We start from the raw sequence: 20,253 nt of genomic DNA, 5'->3' as shown, positions 1-20,253 counted from the left end.
CAATGACAGGTAGCATTACAGAGAAGTATACATTGCACAAGGACCCAGCTATGTGATACATGTAAAGATAAAAGTGTGGTAACAGTGAAACACTTACACCTAGAAAAATGTGGCTATTCCGTAGACAATACTTTCACCTTACCTTTGGTGAAATTTATTGTGCTTTTCATATTAACAGAAGTCATCCTGTGTTACTTTATTTTGTCACTTTTCAGTGCCCCTGATAAAAATTTTCCTCTTTCCCTATTCTAGGTTTAAGATCAGGAGTAGAAGAAGCAGGCACAAAGAGTGAAAAAAATCATAGTGATCATAAAGGTAACATGAATGGTCATCACTGAGCTTCACAGGCTAGTTCCCCAGAGGGAGACTTAAGCCACATCATTCAGTCATCATTCTGGACATTGATTTTTGAGTGTTGGGTGCCCTACCTTGCTAAGCTGGCATTCCCTACAATGCCTGGCCTATTGAGATACATACCATGCCAACAATATCTGCCTTCTCAGCCAGTTCCTAGTACTTCAGAGAAAAGCAAAAGTACCAGTGATTAAGTAGATAATACATCATAAAACCACTTTTTTTTTTATAGAAGTTACTTGTATCTTTACAAAAACAAAGGGGAGAGGAGGAAAACTTGCATCTGTGCTGAATGTTCAGATACATAAATTTACTAAACTATTACACACTTGAAAACAAACTACAGGGGCGCCTGGGTGGCTCAGTTGGTTAAGCGACTGCCTTCGGCTCAGGTCATGATCCTGGAGTCCCGGGATCGAGTCCCACATCGGGCTCCCCGCTCAGCGGGGGGTCTGCTTCTCCCTCTGACCCTCTCCCCTCTCATGCTCTCTGTCTCTCAATCTCTCTCTCTCTCAAATAAATAAATAAAATCTTTAAAAAAAAAAAAAAAGAAAACAAACTACATTTTTTCCAAATGGGTGGTAGGGCCAAAATTCAGCTTTCAAGTAAAGCAGGCATTTAACAGCCCCAATATAAGTACAATTTTCAAGCCTTTCCATCCTAAGTTTACAAGTCATTATTAATGACTGTGATCTCAATGTTCATGTTAAAAGTGAATGCAATATAATTTTTGCTTATCTTTATAAACATTTACAGAGCTTTTTCCCTATTCTCAATGTTTAACTGCTCACCTTTTCAAACTTATAAGAAAAGGGGGTCCTCAGAGGAATGACATCACAGAGGAAGTGGATAAGTAGTTTCTAAGGGCTTATAACACTTGTACCCTGCCTTTGAGGCCTTATTTTATATAGGCCAATGAGCTGGGAAATTCCTTAATCATGGCTTTTGACCTCTTTCATGCATATCAGTTAAATATCACAGCAATCCTGTGACATAATTAGCCTATACACATTATCTAAAACTCCATGCTATTAGTAGCTTACTTCAGATTGTGGATACTCTCTGCCCATGTATCTAGTCTGACACCTTTTCATAAAATTAAATTTTCATTTTTTAAAACTTAAGAGTAAGGGGCGCCTGCATGGCTCAGTCGGCGTCTGCCTTTGGCTCAGGGCATGATCCCAGGGTCCTCCGATGGAGCCCTGCATCGGGCTCCCTGCTCCGCGGGAAGCCTGCTTCTCCCTCTCCCACTCCCCCTGCTTGTGTTCCCTCTCTCGCTGCCTCATTCTTTCTGTCAAATAAATAAGTAAAATAAAAAATAAATAAAAAACAAAATTTAAGAGTAATTTGGGGATATATAAAGCATACAATTCAAGTGATGTATTCATTCATTTAATGCATAGCTTGTCTTCCAGGCACGAGGATACATCAGTGAACTTTGTGCCATTCAAATTCCAGCTGGGGAGACACACAATGAGCAATAAGCATAACTAAACAAGTTACATGTTACAATATGATAAATCCTGTAAAAAAAGGTAAAGCTGAGTAGGATAAGAGGGATTAGGAATGGTGGGGTGGAGATTAGGCTGCAATATTAAGTAGCACAGTCACAGTAAGCTCCAGTGAGAAACTGACATTTGAGCAAATACTTGAAGGAGTTAACTATCCAGCTATCAGAGAAGAGAGAGGGACTAGCCAGTGCAAAGCCCTTAGAGTAGGACCAGGCCTAGGATGTGTGAAGGGTAGTGTACGAAGCAGAGGGTCTGAAGGGAAGAGTAATTGGAAATGAGGTCAGAAAGGTACTGGGATAGGAGGTGTGAAGGCTATTGTAAATATTTAGCTCCTACGCTGAGAAAATGGAAAGCCATGGTAGGATTTTAAGCAGAAAAGTGGAATGATCTGACATATTTTTCCAGCATAACTTTGGCTGCCAAAACTACGCAGGGCCAAAAGCAGATACAAAGACACTGTTAGAGGCTTGCTCGGTAACTTAGGCAGAGACAGTGGAGACTTGGACCACAGGGATGGCCGCAGAGATAGTAAAAAGCTGTCTGCATCTGGATATATTTGACAGTAGAATCAACAGGGTTTCCTGACAGATTGGACATGCAGTACAAGAGAAATAGAGGAATCAAGGATGACACTAAGGTTTATGTTCTAGAATGTGGACTTGCCATCAACTGAGACAGGGAAGGCTATAAGTGGGAACAGGTTTTATGGGGAAAGATGAGGAAGTCAGTTTTGGACATGTTGAGTTTGAGATGAATATTAGACATTCTAACGAAGATAATGTGTACTGACCACATACTATACAACAGACACGTCATTTAACCTCCCCCCACCTTCCTAATGCTAACAGCCACAGAATTGGCAGTTGAAAAGTTCTCATTTAATGTGTTAAGTTACAATAATTCCAATGAGCTAGTCTCAATTCGAAAAGGTATGGAACCTAAAAAGGGAATGTAGATGTACATGTATGAGAGTAATATAAACCTGTCAGGTGTTAGTGGTAGTGCACACCACAAGACCTCTTTGAAGGCTGTCCACATGAACCAGCTAAGCTCATGGTCCTAAAACATTTGTTCACAGTGATAACAATGTGCTAATGATTTTAAAGATGGTTCTGGGAGTTTGACCCCTTGTAGGGGTATCTGAAGAGGAAAGAATCAAGTAGAGTTTGGAAAAGCATAATTAACATTTTAAATGGGTTTTTGTCTAGATTTGACTTTGAAATTTCAAAGAGAAAGTAAAGTGATATTTACACATATTAAAAAACTGATTGTAGGAGATGGTGGGAACCAGGTTTCTCACTGTTGGAGTGGGAAGTTACAGACAAGAGGGGAAGGCTAAAATGATTCATATGATACTGGCAGATTAGGGTTGGAGACATTGGTAAGTACTCATGTTTGGCTTAATATACAGATAAGGAAATAATCATAGATGTATATATACCCAGGGTAGTATATGCCTATATTTCTTGCTCTGTCAGGTGAGAGGGCCTAGAAGTAAACACACTTCATCAGCAAAAAGCAAACCTAACATCCAGATCTTGGTCTCTAATACCATTTCCCATAAAAGCAATGAGGGCTCCTTAGAGAAACGGCTCCTCCTAGACTATAGGAGAGAATATAGAAGATGAACCTGGAGCATCTTGTAAGCCATTAGGAAGTGCTCAAAATCTTCCAGCATTGATGGCGGTGTGTCAAAGAGTACAGGAGCCAACTGGAAAAGCTCCCAATGACCATAGCAAAAACAATTTGAACAAAATAAATAACACAGTATTGGATTATAACCTAAAGTATAAAATAAATATCCATGAGTATATGTATATTGATATAAATGATTGAATAAATAAATAAATGGAGAATAGACAGATTTCTCATGCAAAAGAATTCCAAATTTGTAAATATTTCTCCCTCAAGGAGATGGAGCATTAGCCCCTATCCCTTAAATGTGGACTATGTATAGTGACTTACTTCCAAAGAATACAGGGTGGAAAGGGGGAGAAAAGAATAACTTTATAGTAGAGACAAATAATACCTCAGCTAGATGATCAAGATTAACATAAGTCTGGATATACAATGAGAAAAGAAATAAGAGGCAGGTTAATTTCTCCTCCTCACTGTCATCTCTTCCCCTTACACATCGATTGCACAAATCTGGTCCACTGCTAAAGGTTAGATGTGAACTTTATGGCCATTTCCCCATGTTCTGTTTTTTGGATTGTTTATTCTTTTACAGTACTTTGATTTTTCAGTTTTGGCTTATGAGGGAGTTTGCTCAACATGGATCCAAAAATGCTTTGCTTACACCACTTCTGAGAATTAAAAACAGACATGATGTAAGTATCAGTGTTGATTATTTCAGAACAAAATAAAACACACAAATTGTGAAAAGTTAAAAGCAAATTTGACCTTAACCTTTGTATATACATACAGGTTGTGTAAAATTTTTATAAGGCTGGTTTCTAAAAATAATTCTCATTAGGTAGTAAACTTTGCATTTAATCTAGTGTTTTACCTCTTAAAAATAATACATATTCCACTTCAATTACTATATTTTTTTGACAAACCTCATCAGTATATATTGTCAATCTAGATAACTGAGCCCTCAAAAATCTATTTTCCTTACTTTGCTGTATAGGTAGGTCTCAATATATTTTACTTTTACAGTAATTAAGTGTATCTCCTCAGAGAATAAATTTTTTTCATGTTTCACTATTATGGATCCACACAAGTTACATACACATTTCTGATACTGAGATATCTTGTTCAGGATATCATGATCTATAGCATTATATAGAAATCAACATGCAATTTCCTAGCACATAAAGACCAGGCAAATTTTCTTTACCAATGCCAACATTGATGTTGTTTGGTGACTTAAATTTAAAACTACAGTTAACCTCACTATATGCAGTTTTTTAAAACCTACAATTTTGTGAACACATAAGAAATCATAAATCCTAATATTTGTTCTGGACCTCTGTTATTCATGACAACAAAATTTATCCTCTATGGAATGGAATAAGTCTGTTATGTATTAAAAAACTACTCAAGTTAAGCCTCTAAATATAGGCTTTGGCAGTTAAATATAGTTACTCTTTTTTTTTAAATATTTTATTTATTTATTTTGACAGAGAGAGAGAGACAAACAGTGAGGGAGGGAACACAAGCAGCAGGAGAGGGAGAAGCAGGCTTCCCGCTGAGTGGGGAGCCTGACGCGGGGCTCGATCCCAGGACCCTGGGACCATGACCTGAGCCAAAGGCAGACGCTTAACAACTGAGCCACCCAGGTGCCCCTACAGTTACTCTTTAAATGTTTGTATTTTTTAGCTTCAAAAGGGGGCAGGGGAAAGACCCTTAAGAAATGTTTTCAAACAGTGAGGACTCCTTAGCTTGAAAGCATTCATGCCATTACTATGTGAAGGTATTGGGGAAAAAAACTTAGTCTTTTTTCATACTCTCAACTGGTAGCAATCAACATGACTCTTAGACACCAAAATATTTTATGTGTCCAGAGTAGTCTTCTAAGAGGAAATGAGAATGTTTTGCAAATCACTGCAGGAATCATAAACAGGGGAGAAGGCAGAAGAATCCAGGGATGTGCCATAACACAACAGTCTTGAAACAGGGCCAGGTAGAAGAGTGGAAAGAATTATGCTTGTGGCAAGTGCAAGTTCATAAACCCCAGGTTCTCCAGGTTATAAGAGGCATCTGCATCCCCATGATGGCTAGTGGTCACAACACTGGACTTCTACCAAAAGTTGCTATTAGGTTTTTTTGTTCTCTTTGCTTTTTATATGCCAGCTGCCTCTTCTCATTGTCACCTGAGTGAGGTCTCTGCTGACATCCCCGGCGATGGTGTCTTTTACCATCAGTGATTCATCTCAACGCATTAAATGTTTGGCACAGATAATATTAATAGCCGAGGGTCAAGACTTTTAATTTCTTACCTAAAAGTTGCTCTTGTTGACAACTCACTGCCTATGGATCTGACTTGGAAAGAAATAAGTCACTTATTGACCCACCGACATCACCTCCTTGATTGAGGGTAGGGGCACTTCTCATCTGAAAAATGACACAGCCCACCCAGACTAATTTGGAAGAAACAGGATTGCTGCTGAGGAGTCAAAGAAGCAAGCCGCATACACTGAATGGTAAGACTGGAGATTAACTCGTGAACTTGGCAAGAATAAAGCCTATGATGGGAACGATAACAACTGAATCTTGGCTGGTGCCATTGCTCAAAGGAAACTGATAAATCCTAAATTTTCCATTTATGTGTAATACCTGTGACTTTGTCCCTACATAGTTTGTGATAAAAATTTCTAAGCATTGCTAAATTAACTCTTACTGCATCAACTTGAAGGAAATCTGTTATATCAGGAAGAACTAACATATATCCAAAGAGATAGAAACATATTTAAGACTAAATAAAATACCATAATCTTGTGAAAGGTCCAGCTGAGCTAAGGAAGAAACTATAAAACACTTTATTTCAGAGTACTTTCTGCTTCTGATGGCACAGAATCAACAGTTTGGAAAGCTTAATGACTATTCACCAAGAGAAGAGGTCAGAATTCTCTTAATTCTAACTTGTAGAGAATTCTTAAGAATGAGAAGATAGTTCAGTTTTCATGTCTATTGTTCTAAATTCATTTCCTCTTTTATGGAACCCAGTAGTTTCAGAGATGTGCTTTAAAATAGAGTAGCTTCTGTTTTCATCACTTTTGACAACTATGAAGCTTTTCATCATAACAGATGAACATAAATTCCAGCCTATGTTCTGGAGATAAATAACCCCTCCCATGAGTATCTTACAGGTCCACCATGATTACTAGGTTACTGGATCTTCTGATCTAAGTGGAAAACTACAGGATAACAGTTCCAAATCATTCACTGAACCAGATTAAGAAAGAGAAAAAGTGAGAGCTTTAAAACCACTTGCCTAGTGTTGTCCACAGTTAGTCATAACAAAAGCAAAGGTATGCATCTCCTTTATTTTCTCCACCACCTTCACTGTTTGACAGTAGCCAAACCAACACCAAACCTTTGCAGAAGCCATCATGATTCACACTACATGTGTTTTGTCACATCCTGATGTGAGAAGAGTAGGAATAAACCTCTCCTCTCTACAAACTCAAGGTCATCCAAAATTACTGATTCACTGTCCTGGAAATATTTAAAATGCTCCTTTGGTAGATTCCCAACATATTACATCACCCTTTAAGTTGACAACAGACTGGTAGGAAAAAAAGACAACAGTACAAGTCCCAAGTAGTCAATCTTTTGGGATGATATTTTTTGCCCAGGAACCGCATCCATTCCCCCAATTTGACTATTACCTGTATGCTGATGACACCCAAATCTATATATGGACACAGACCTCTCTTCCAAGTTCCAGACCCAAATTACAACTATGTAGTGAACATCCCCACCTGAATTTCTCTTAGGCAACTCAAACTAGGTAAGTCTAAATTTGAACCTGTATTACCTTTTCCCAGAACTTGCTCTTTTCCTCTTTCCCCTTTCTCATCTACCTTCTCATCCAAACCGGAAACCTAGGACTTTTCCCTCTACTTCACTCCTAAATCTAATCAATCTCAAGTGCTAGTACTTTACTCAATCCTCTCTGTCCTGTCATTGCCAGGTTTTCATCATGACTTGCTTGGACTATTACGATGGCCTTCTAACTGGTTTGTCTCCACCATGTCAGCCCCCTCAAATCCGTCCTCTGTAATGCTGCCAGAGTGATCTTTCTCAAATTCAAAACAGATTGTGTCTCTTCTTAAAACTCTTCATGGCTTTCCACTGCTTGTAACACACGCTGTAGAAGGCATGTCAGCAGGTAGTCTACCTACCTCTCCAGCCTTATCTCTTCTCTTCCAGTTTGCATTTCCTTTGTACTCTACACTCCTGCAGTAGTGAATTATTTATAATGCTGGAGAAACACCTCCTAAGCCTTCTGCACCCATGTCTTTCACGTACTATGTTCTAAAAGTATCTATACCCTCATCTCCACTCCTCTGCTCCCTGACTGCCTGATAAATTCCTTCTCCTACATCATCTAAAATCCTGTTGATGGGTCATCTTCCAAGATAAGTTTAATCACTTCCTTTCCTCTATTACTTCCTATGTCATAATACTTCTTACTTCCTATCCAATATTACTGTGCATTCATACAAGGTATAGAAGCAACACATCAAAACCCTTACAATTATTACAAATACTTACTTACACTTCTGCCTCCCCAAGATTGTGATTCATTAAGGGCACAGACAATTTTGTATTCAATTTTATAACCCAGATGCCTAGCATAGCATCTGGCACACTGTACACTCAGTAAATATTGGCTATTCTTGAAGAGGATTCTACAGTTTATTCAACTACCAAAGAGGGAGCCGCACGCCATTACACCCAGAGTTGCTATTTATCCCACAAAAGTCACGTAAATTGATAGTATATCAACATAAATATATCCTTGTCAGACAATCGATCAGATGATTGAAATATTCTTTTTCTCTGTAAGAAGTCTGTTTTGGTACCTTCAGAAATCCAAAGGTCGTCACTCAGAAAAAATTTCAAAAACTATGTGTATGGCTTAAAACACCACAACTGCTCAGTAATATTGGGGAAAGTTATAAGGAATGGTAACTGGCTCCTGGTATTGGTATCATGGCTATCATCCGTGTGTATACACACACACACACACACACACACACACACACTTCTGGGTATATGTCCCATCTACTCCCCCAGTGAGACAGAAGTGGGATCTATCCTGTATACTGCTTTATTCCTCTGCAGTATTTCCCACATATTGTGTCTGCCCAACAGACCTCTAATCCTGGTTCTGATGACAATGGTGGAGTTGACAGGGAGGCTACATTTAGTGAAAAGAGTACTAGCCAGGAGCTAGGACTACTGACTAGCTGTGATAAAAAGTGAAAAAGTACAGTCCTTGTCCTTAATGAGCTTATATATAAATAAGTAGAGGAAGAGGAAGTAAAACTTTTGAGGACCTATTATGCATGACCTGGATTTTGGCATTTGATATAAATTCTCTAATTTAGTCCTCACAAAAACTCTATAAGATAGGATCATTATTGTCTCTATTTTACAGGTAAGGAAACTAACTCGGAATAATTTGCTCAAGCACACACAGCTAATATGTGGTAGTGCCAGTATCAGTATCTAGGTTAAGAACCCACTTTCTCACCTAGTATTCTATACTGCAAACTTTTTGTATGTGAAATCTGAAAAAAGAAACTTAAAAACTGATACTCAAAATTGTATATGTCCATCCCACTGATCTTCAAACTGCACAATATAAGAATTTTTTTTAAACAACTATAGCTTAATAGCTTTGCAGAGAAGGCAGTAAAATGCAATGAATTAGAGCTCATGCTCTAGAGTCAAGACTGCCTCAAGTGCCATCCAGGCTCCACCTCTTATGAGCTGTGTTTCCATGGTTACTTAGTCCCTCAGAACTTCAGTTTTTGTATCTGTGAAATAAAGAGAGTAATACTATTTTCTGGGTGAATATTAAGGTTAAATTATATAATACTTGCAAGATCCTTAATAAAGAATAAATACCAATACTAGTAAATTAACAGCAACGAAAGCTAACAAAGAAAAAAAAAACTACAAAAAGAGTATTACTTACAGAAGCCAGTAATCTTCCATCTTCCTTCATGGCAAGATAGCGATTTGCACATACTCCTTTGATGGACACAACCCCTCTCTCTTCTGCTTGAAGTTGCAGTTTGACTGTAATGGAAAAATTGCTTTTGTGGCATCACAGAAAAAACAACCGTCTACTCATTTATGCTATATGAAGACAGGGCAACCAGCTAATCCACTCTGGAGGGTTGGCAAGGTGGGGGGCCAGGGATGAGTGTCCATTAGATCATATTAGGATGAGATGCAGATCCTCTAGAACATGAGTGCCTCTAGATTCCCTTCTCACTCTAGTGTCAGTGAGCAGAGAAGAGTGGCAGAATGGAGAATGTTTTCCTTTGATGAGCAATTAGCCTCCACTTGGCCTCTGCTCATGCTTTCTCTCCCTCTAATAAAGAAATCTTTTTTAAAAATAAAAGTACATAAAAATGTAAGATTTCCACACTACTGCCTAAGTTTAAACTTCTTAAAAAAAATTTTTTTTTTTTTGAGAGAGAGACAGTGCACATGCTCGCAGGATGATGGGGCAGGGAAAGGGGCAAAGGGAGAGGGAGAGAATCTTAACCAGACTCCACACTGAGTGCAGAGCCTGACCTGGGCTCCATCTCATGACCTTGAGATCATGACCTGAGCCGAAATCAAAAGTCCACACTTAACCAACTAAGTCACCCCAGTGCCCCTTTAAAGATATTTCTAACCAGTCCTTCACAAATAAAATATAATCTAATTGATCACTATTATCTTTTGGTTTATATTTCCTTAAGTTTCTACACATCTTATTTCTAGCTTCCCCTTTAATACAATACCAATGCATTTATCTTTCTTTACAGACGGGTTGTGGTGTATACCTTTTTTTTTTTTTTTTTTTTGGCAAATATCTCATGAAAAAACAAAATGCCCATACTTGATTTGCTTTTACAGTGTGTTGAAAGATTTTCAGAATGTAAGATCCTGAAGAGGATGACCTGTTGTACTGCATTATCAATATTAAGCAGATTTTAGGGAAAAAATATATATTACATGATTATGATTATGCCATAAGGATAATTAATTCAAATATAAATGAAGTTAACAGCTTCTGTTTTGCCATTCAGAGGAAGCATTCTCTTGCCTAAAATAGTATTCTCCAAAATATATTTTAGCTAACAGAGGTTACATAAAAAACAGGTTCTGGGGCTAAATAAATTTAGGAGACTCTTGGATAAGCCAAGTTAACTCTTTATTGCCAAACTTCTCAGACCTTTGCTACTTATAATCTGCATTATATATCTTATAAATCACCATAAGGGGATCAAGTATACATTGTTTATAAAATTTACCTGGTCTCAGAATGAATTTTTTCATAGGCCATTATATGACCTATGAACATAACTAGCGCATTCTTGAGAGCAATAGAAAAAAAACAGTAAAAAAAAAAAAAGAAAAAAAACCAGTAAATATTCAAATGTTTAGAAATCAGCATAATATTAATCAGATAACATTAGAAACAAAGTAAGTTAATTTTCCCAGGTGTTTCCAGGTAGCTAGGGAAACATGACATGAAAAAGCAGTTTGAAAAATTATGGAATTATTAACTTTATTTGATATTATTATGTCACAGTAATTATGTTTTAAAATTTTCTGTATCAGGCAGAGCAACCTACAGGTAAGACAAGACATAACATCTGAGATTAGCTTTAAAACATTTTACCAATCAAAAATAAATAAAATATTCTACCAAATTTTTATAAAGTGGGCAGGATAAATAAAACAAATTTGATTAACCTATGCCAACTGTTATTAGAAACATGGGAGTTTATTATTCTATTTGCACTACTTACTTTATGAATGTTTGAGAATTTACATTTAAAAAAATCTGTTGAACATTTAATGCCTGATTCTCCTCTGTGGACCAGTCACTCCTAGATTTCAGAGAGCATAGCATTAGGTAAGCCTGCACTTACCAGGCAAAATTCTTCTACAGAATCTTAAAAGATAATATAAGGTAAAAGAAATACAATCAAAACATGAAAACTAAACAAAGGGCATAAAGTCTTTTTCACAGCATTACAGGGAAGTGTAAAAAATAAGCTTTATTTTTAACAAATATAACCAAAATTATCTTAATGAGTATGACCAAACCTTGTATACAGCTCTAAAGTGATCCACATAAGCCATATTAATTATGAATATAATTATGAATATATTTTAACTCATAAGGCTGCATAAATGCTCATGAGGCAAGATTTCATAATCACTATACTTTCTTTTGGTGCTTAATCAATAAACTGTACCCTAGCCGTAGCTCACCATCATTAAGTGTGTATTACTGATCATAAGGGAGATTATGTATATTAATGTGGGGCCAATACCAGTGACTCAATACCTAAAGTAAATGCCACCATTCATTTATTCATTGACCTTTTACAGACTCCTTGGGTATTCCACACTAGGCAATTATCACTCAAGAAGCCACTAAAAAATAAACATTAACTGTAGATGCTTAAAAAATGTTTCCATTGCCATATAATTATAAAAATATACACTTTAGAAATAACCCTAGCCTAAAACAACAAGCTGTATAAGCCATAAAATCATAAATTTTCTTTAAAAACCCATTAAAGCTGAGAAGCAAAGTAACCTAAATGAACTAAATTCCACATACAAATGATCCCTTCCCAAAAAAGAGATGCCTAACTGCTTTTATCTCTGACAGGAGAAAGAATAAACCTGCCAAAAAGGAAAGTATGGAGAAACCAGCTGAAACTTTATTAACTCTTAACAGCTGTTGATGTGAGGAATTAGAGTTCTGAGGAGCTCTAATCAAAGAACTACTCCATACCCACCTGCCAGTTCTTTTTCACACAGTTTGCACCTAGTGCACAACCACTACACATCAAAGGCTCAGACAGAACAGAAGCACTGAGAAATCTTCCCGAAGTACCCCCAGGCCTTTGCTGAGTGCAAAGCAGCAGTTCCCTGAAGGCTAGGAGCAGGACAATCTCTGAGTAAGATCCCTCTGACAAGCACTGAGCCTTCACCAACTGGAAAGCAGGATGAAGAGAGATATACAAAGCAGGATGAAGAGAGATCTTCCAAGACAAGCCAGGGGTTGAGTTCAAGAGCAAGGCTAACTCCTGACCTACCCAAACAGTTGGCAGCTGGGCTATAAGGCAAAATAGAATACAAAAAAACTACTCAATCCAAAAGAAGGAAGGAAAAGAGAAGCTGGACAAAGAACAGATGGGGAAATTAGAAAACAAATTCCAAGATGGCAGATTAAACCCAACATATCAATAATTACACTAAATGTAAACAAACATTTACATTTAAGGGAAAAAACTGTCAACAAGATATAAAAGCAAAACTCAACTCTGTTGTTTATAAGAAAAGCACTTCAAATACAAAGACAAAGCAAAAACATGGGGAAAAAATGCACACCCTAAGAATGCTGATATGGCTATATTAATTTTATCTGATAATGTGGACTTCAAGGTAAGTAGTGTGGAGATGAGAAGGTGATTCCATGATGATAAGAGGTCAGATACATCAAGAAGACATAATAATCTTAAATGTGTAGCACCTAATAATAGAATCCTAAAATATCTCAAGCAAAAATTGAAAATAAGAATATGGAATATATGAATAACATTATCTACCAACTTGACCTGACTTTTTTCTTTTTACATCATGTAGCTTTCATTCACCTGAGACTTTATTCTCCTCTTAACATCATAGTCATTTGAAAACTGCTAAAAAAAATTAATTGCCAGCATTGTAAGCTATCCTATGCTTATTTGCCTAGTGAATTTGAATTGTTCAAATCAATTAACTCCAGCTGACAAGTTCTTTTTCTAAAGTCACAATGATATTAAGTAATATCAAGGGCTCTTGTCCTGAACTATTGGTGCTCCTGGTTCCTTTGTTTTTTAACAGTCTATAGTAATTCAGATATGATACACTTCATTTAAAGTGTACATACAATTCAGTGGTTTTAGTATAGTCAGAGTTGTGCAACCATTACTACAATCAATTTTAGAACATTTTCATCATCCCATAGCCTTTAGGACACCTCCTATGTCCCCAGTACCACCATCCCCAGGCCTAGGTTACCACTAATCTACTTCCTGTCTCTATCCTGGATATTTCATATAAATGGAATCATGCAATATATGGTCTTTTATGACTGGCTTCTTTCACTTAGCATAAGGTTTTCCAGGTTCATCCATGTGGTAGCCATTATCAGTACTTAATTCCTTTTTATTGCCAAATAACATTCCATCGAATAGATGAACCACATTTGATTTGCCTCCATTGGTTGATGAACATTTGTTTTGTTTCCATTTTTTGGCTACTATGAATTATACTGCTATGAACATGCTACAGAAACACAATTTTGGGTAGACATATTTTCATTTCTTCTCGATATACACTGAAAAGTCAAATTACTAAGTCATATGGTGACTATGGTTAATCATTTAGGAATTGTCAGACTTTTCAAAGCAACCATTCTACATTCTCACTAGAAATTGAGGGTTTCAGTTTCTCCACATGCAGACCACATTTGTTATAGTCTGTGTTTTGGGTTTTTGTTTTTGGTGGTTTGTTTGTTTGTTTGTTTTCTGTTTTTCTGTTTCTGTTCATTCTTATTACAGCCAGCCTACTTGGGTGTGAAGTGATATCTCATAGTTTCAATATGCATTTTTCTGATGGGTAATGATATTAGGCATCTTTTCATGTACTCATTGGCTATTTGTATATCTTCTTTAGAGAAATATCTATTCAGATCCTTGGCTCATTTTTAAATTAGGTTGTCTTTTTATCACTGAGTTGTAAGAATTCTTTACATATTCTAGACAAAAAACTCTAATATTGCAAATATTTTCTCCCATCCTGTGGGTTGACTTTCCACTCTTTATGTTGTCCTTTGAAGTAGAAAATTTTTAATTTTCATGAAATCCAGTTTATCAATTTTGTTATTATTTGTGCTTTTATTGTCCTATCTAAGAAACCACTGCATAATCCAAGGTCATGAATGAAGATTTACAACTAAGCTTTTCTCTTAGGAGGTTTAGTTTTACCTTATCCATTTAGGTTTTGATCCATTTTGAGTTAACTTTTGTTATGAGGTATGAAAATCCAACTTCACTTTTACATGTTGACACTTAAAGATCACTACACCCAAACAGAATATACATTCTTTTTTAAGGAATACTCCCAAGAATAAATTACATACTGGCCATAAAACAAGTCTCAATATATTTAAAAGGATTAAAATCAAACAAAGTATTATATTAGAAATTAGTACCAATATGTTATCTAGAAAATCCTCCAAGTATTTGGAGATTAAGCAGTACACTTCCAAAAAACACAGATAAATACAAGGGAAATTAGAAAATATTTCCTAACTGCATGATAATGGATACTCAACATGCTTAAAGGAAAAGCTATAGCTTTAAGTGTTTATACTAGCAAAGCAAAAATTGTGAAAAATCAAAGCTTCTACCACAAGAACTAGAAAAAGATCTTTTTTGCCTTATTACTACTTTATGTTATATATATTTTAACTCCAGTTAGCATACAGTGTTATAGTTTCAGGTGTACAGTATAATAATTCAGCAGTTCCATACATTACCCTGTTCCCATCACAAGTGTGCTCCTTAATCCCCATCGCCTATTTCACCCATCCCACCACTCCCCTCCCCTCTGGTATCCACCTTGTTCTCTATTATTAAGAGTAAGAACTACAAAAAAAAAATTTTTTTTAAGATTTTGTTTATTTATTTGAGAGAGAATGAGATAGAGAGAGAGAGCATGAGAGGGGGGAGCGGGAAAGGGAGAAGCAGACTCCCTGGCGAGCAGGAAGCCCGATGTGGGACTCAATCCCAGGACTCCAGGATCGTGACCTGAGCCAAAGGCAGTCGCCTAACCAACTGAGCCACCCAGGCGCCCAAAAAAAGATTCCTAATTAAGATCTCTAATTTCAGGGGTGCCTGGGTGGCTCAGTCGTTAAGCGTCTGCCTTTGGCTCAGGTCATGATCCCAGAGTACTGGGATCGAGCCCCACGTTGGGCCTGTTCAGCGGGGAGTCTGCTTCTCCCTCTCCCACTCCCCCGCTTGTGCTCTCTCTCTCTCACTGTATCTCTCTCTGTCAAATAAATAAAATCTTAAAAAAAAATCTCTAATTTCAGTTAAGCCCAAAGTAATAGCAGAGGGAATACTTACTAATAAAAATTATACACTTGAATATATACAATTTAATAGAAAATTATCCCAAAGAATTAACAGTTATAGAATAATGAAACAAAAATATTTTATTTTCATATACATTTTGATATTTTGAAATTTTTCTTCATTGAGTATATGTTACTTTTAGAGGAACATAACAATGTTAGCATCGTCAGCATTTTAAAATAATCTAGAATAAAATATAAGTGTGTACCATATTAAACATGACTATGAAAATAATCACATTCATGAGTTCATGAGTTCCAAGAGGGAGAGGATGTTTCTCAATTAAAAGATACATAAGGGGGGCGCCTGGGTGGCACAGTCAGTTACGTGTCTGCCTTCGGCTCAGGTCATGATCTCAGGGTCCTGGGATCAAGCCCTGTGTTGGGCTCCCTACTTAGCAGGGAGTCTGATTTTCCCTTTACCTCTGCTCCTCTCCACCCCCACCCCACTCATGCTCTCAAATAAAATCTCTTAAAAAAATTGTTTTAAAGATAACATAAATGACATACAATAAAAGCAATGTGTAAACCTTATTTGAATTCTGATTAAAGCAAATATTTTTAATTTTTTTTGTAGAAAAATATAAGGCCAAGGGGAAATTTTAACACTGACTGGATATTTTCTGCTTCTAAGGGAATTTTTAAATTTTAGGCATGAGAATGGAACTGATTATTTTTTTAAGTCCTTATCTTTTAGAGACACATATTAATCATTTATGTATCTAATATGTACTAATATGTACATATTACTTACATAATGACTTACATAATTATTTTCTAAAATATTTGATAAAATGATATGTCACCTAGGATATACTTCAAAATAATGCAGTACCAGGGAGGGGAAAAAGAGCTAGTGGACGTATAGTTGAAACAATTGGTCATGTGATGATAACTGCTGAGGCTGGATAATGGATACATGGGGATCTTTATACTGGTCCTTCTATTTTTGTAAATATTTTAAACTTTCTCTAATAAAGAGTTTTTTAGGTTATAAAAGAACAAAAACAGGTAACCAAAGGCAGTTCATTGGGCAGTTAATACTAATTTGGGTACCAATGTATTAAAAGGTATTGTATCAATTAGATTATCCAGCCTATAAAAATAAAAATGCCATAGACTGGGTGACGTAAGTTACAAACACTTATTTCTCACAGTTCTGGAGGCTGAGGAATCCAAGATCAAGGTTATTAGCTTTCGTGTCTGGTGAGGTCCCTTTCTCTACACACCTTGCCAACACTTGTTTCTTGTGTTTTTTATTTTAGCCATTCTGACAGCAATTATGAAAGGATATCTCATTATGGTTTTGATTTGCCTTTCCCCAATGATGAGTGATGTTGAACAACATTTCAGGTGTCTGTTTGGCCATCTGTACATCTTCTCTGGAGAAGTGTACGTTTATTTCTTCTATTTTTTAATTGGGTTACTTGGTGGAGTTCTTTTTTGGTATTGAATTGTATAAGTTTTTTATATATTTTGGATACTAACCATTTATCAGATATGTCATTGCAAATGCCTTCTCTCATTCAGTAGGTTGTCTTTTAGTTTCTTGATAAAATCAGAAGCTTTTATTTAATGTAGTCCCAACAGTTTATTTTTGCTTTTGTTTCCCTTGCCTAAGGACCTATGTAAAAAAGAAGTTGCTATGGCCAGTATCAGAGAGACTATTGCCTATGCTCTCTTCTAGGATTTTTATGGTTTCAAGTCTCATATTTAGGTCCTTATCCACTTTTATTTTTGTATATGGTGTAAGAAAGTGGCCCAGTTTCATTCTTTTGCATATAGCTGTCCAGTTTTCACAATACCATATGTTGAAGAGATCATCTTTTTTTCCCATAGCATACACTTGCCTCATTTGTCAAAGATTAATTGACCACATAATCATGGGTTTATTTCTGGGCTCTCTATTCTGTTTCATTGATCTGTGTCTATTTTTGTGCCAGTACCATACTGTTTTAATTACTACAGCTTTGTAGTATAACTTGAAATTAGATTGTGATACCTCCAGCTTTGTTCTTCTTTTTCAAGATTGCTTTAGCTATTCAGGGTCTTTTGTGGTTCCATACAAATTTTAGGATTATTTGTTCTAGTTCTGTGAAATATGCTGTTGGTATTTTGATAAGGATTGCATTGAATCTGTAGATTGCTTTGGATAGTATGTGCATTCTAACAATATTTGCTCTTCCAATCCATGAGCATGGAGTATCTTTTCATTTGCGTTGTCTTCAATTTCTTCCATCAGTGTTTTTTTAGTTTTCAGAGTACAGGTCTTTCACCTCTTTGGTTAGGTTTATTCCTAGGTATCTTACTATTTTTGGTGCAACTGTAAATAGAATTGTTTTCTTAATATCTCTTTCTGCTGCTTCATTATTTGTGGACAGAAATACAACAGATTTCTGTACATTGATTTTGTATCCTACAACATTACCAAATTCATTTATCAGTTCCAGTAGTTTTTTGGTGGAGTCTTCAGGATTTTCTATATATAGTATTATGTCATCTGCAAATAGTGAAAGTTTTACTTCTTCCTTACCAATGGATGTCTTTTATTCCTTTTTCTTATCTGATTGCTGTGGCTAGGATTTCCAGTACTGTGTTGAATAAAAGTGGTGAGAGAGGACATCCCAAAGGCCCACCTTCTAATACCTTTGCATTGGGGTTAGGACTTCAATGTATAAATTGAGGGGGGGGACACAAACATTCAGTCCATAACAGGTATAAAAACTGTGCTAATGTTCCAGATAGAGTCCCTCAGATACTCTGCAGATTCTGTACAATGTGAAATCTCAGTGAGCACTCAAAAATACTGAAATCAGTACAATCCAGTGAAAATAAATCTGGTTGCATTCAAGTTAGATTTTTAGTTGTCACTGTTCCATGTTGCACTGGCATCATGGGGAGGAAAGATACAATAATCATACTTGAGATTTAGAAGACTCTTAATAAGCAAAGCCAGTGGATCTTATGACCTAGCAAAGGCATAAGCCAAAGACACATTTCATTTGCTGGGGGGAAGAGGGGAAGAAGGTCTTCATAAGAGGTTTAAATATTAAGTACTTTAAGAAAGGAAATGAAAGCAATTACATTAAATTTCCATATAAAGAGTACATTTTAAAATTTTCCGCACTTGTCAGGAAAGAAAATATCATAAACAGACAGGACTGCAAAACAAAATTTGTTCTGAAAAATGGAGGATGACTTAATCATCAACTCTTGTGAACCATAAAAATCCATTCTGTCTGCACCTAACCAGGGAAGCTGTCATCCTCAGCCTGGAAATTTAAAAGTGTCTGGAAATGTAAAACCAATTTATATTTTTATACTTAGATAAATGTTAAAGCCTTGGTTTTTCATCTTCTATAAAAACTAACCCCTACTTTAAACACAGGTTTTCAGTTATACACTTGAAAAGTGTCTTCCATAGCTATTAAAAAAGGTATTTTCTCCATGATAATACTACAAAGTTTGCCACCTAAAAGGTGCTGAATAAATGACTATAAAATAGAACATTCCTGTTTGTTATATAATAAGTACTATTCTGTGGCACACACTGAGCTAGACTCTGGAATTACAATTTACTGTGGAAACCTTCTGTGGTCCTTCCCTCCTCCCTTCTCTCCACAGTTTAGGAGAGGGACCCTCTCCTCTATACTCTCCTATTGTCCTGTTTTCTCCACTCAGAACAATTTTATACCATACTGATCTGCCCCTTCCTGACTATGCAGTTCTTGAGGGCAGTGAGAAGTACTTATCCATCTCTATATCCCATGCATTAGCACGGTGCCTACTGTACAGAAGTATCTAGTGAGCGTGTGGTGGATGAAGGCATCTCATGCAAGAGAAAAACGGGTAAAGGAACAATTGCGGCAATGCCCTTGGTGTGATACTGGAGTTTTATACAGGTTCTATAGGACTACAGAAAAGGACATGTTATTAGATGGAAAATCAGGAAATCTTTCTAGGAGGGATGAGATTTCAGCTAAGTTTTGAAGGGTGAGTAGGAAATAATTTCATGGAGAAGGTAGAGGGTAGGGAGACAGGGAGGAATGATATTCCAGGTAGAATGTCATTCTAGAACCGAGGCATGAAATAAGCCACATTTGTCCTAAATAGCCAAGTCCTAGAGAGCTAAAACAATCAGCAAAATCCAGACTGACAGCTTAAAACACACCTATTTAAAAAGCAAAACAAAGTAGAATATTTAAGGATGCCTATTGGTGTGATGAAACTATTAAGAAATAATAAGTGATTATGGGGTGCCTGGGTGGCTCAGTTAGTTAAGCGTCTGCCTTCGGCTCAGGTCATGATCCCAGGGTCCTGGGATGGAGCCCCACATCGGGCTCCCTGCTCAGTGGGTAGCCTGCTTCTCCCTCTGCCCCCTCCCTTGTGCCTGTCAAATAAATAAATAAATAAAAATCTTAAAAAAAAAAAAAAAAAAGAAAAAGTGATTAGAATAAAAATCTGTACACTTTTATTGGGAAAGCAAGGGACTATGATTGTGACAGG

General features: G+C 36.5%; 1 protein-coding gene across 1 annotated transcript in view; it reads right to left on the bottom strand.

Annotated features, from left to right (window-relative positions):
- FGF2 (fibroblast growth factor 2) overlaps positions 1–20,253 on the bottom strand; it is a 64,097-nt gene that overhangs the window by 1,787 nt on the left and 42,057 nt on the right. The window contains exon 2 of the mRNA XM_025874039.2: positions 9,523–9,626. Coding sequence (XP_025729824.2) covers positions 9,523–9,626 — 104 coding nt within the window. The remainder of the gene's footprint in view (positions 1–9,522; positions 9,627–20,253) is intronic.

Source organism: Callorhinus ursinus, unplaced genomic scaffold, assembly GCF_003265705.2.
Source record: "Callorhinus ursinus isolate GAN/ISIS: 27379988/994484 unplaced genomic scaffold, GSC_fseal_2.0 scaffold4, whole genome shotgun sequence".
NCBI lineage: Eukaryota > Metazoa > Chordata > Mammalia > Carnivora > Otariidae > Callorhinus > Callorhinus ursinus.
The sequence above is the reverse complement of the archived record's forward strand: the minus strand, read 5'-3'. Positions and strand labels throughout refer to the sequence as shown.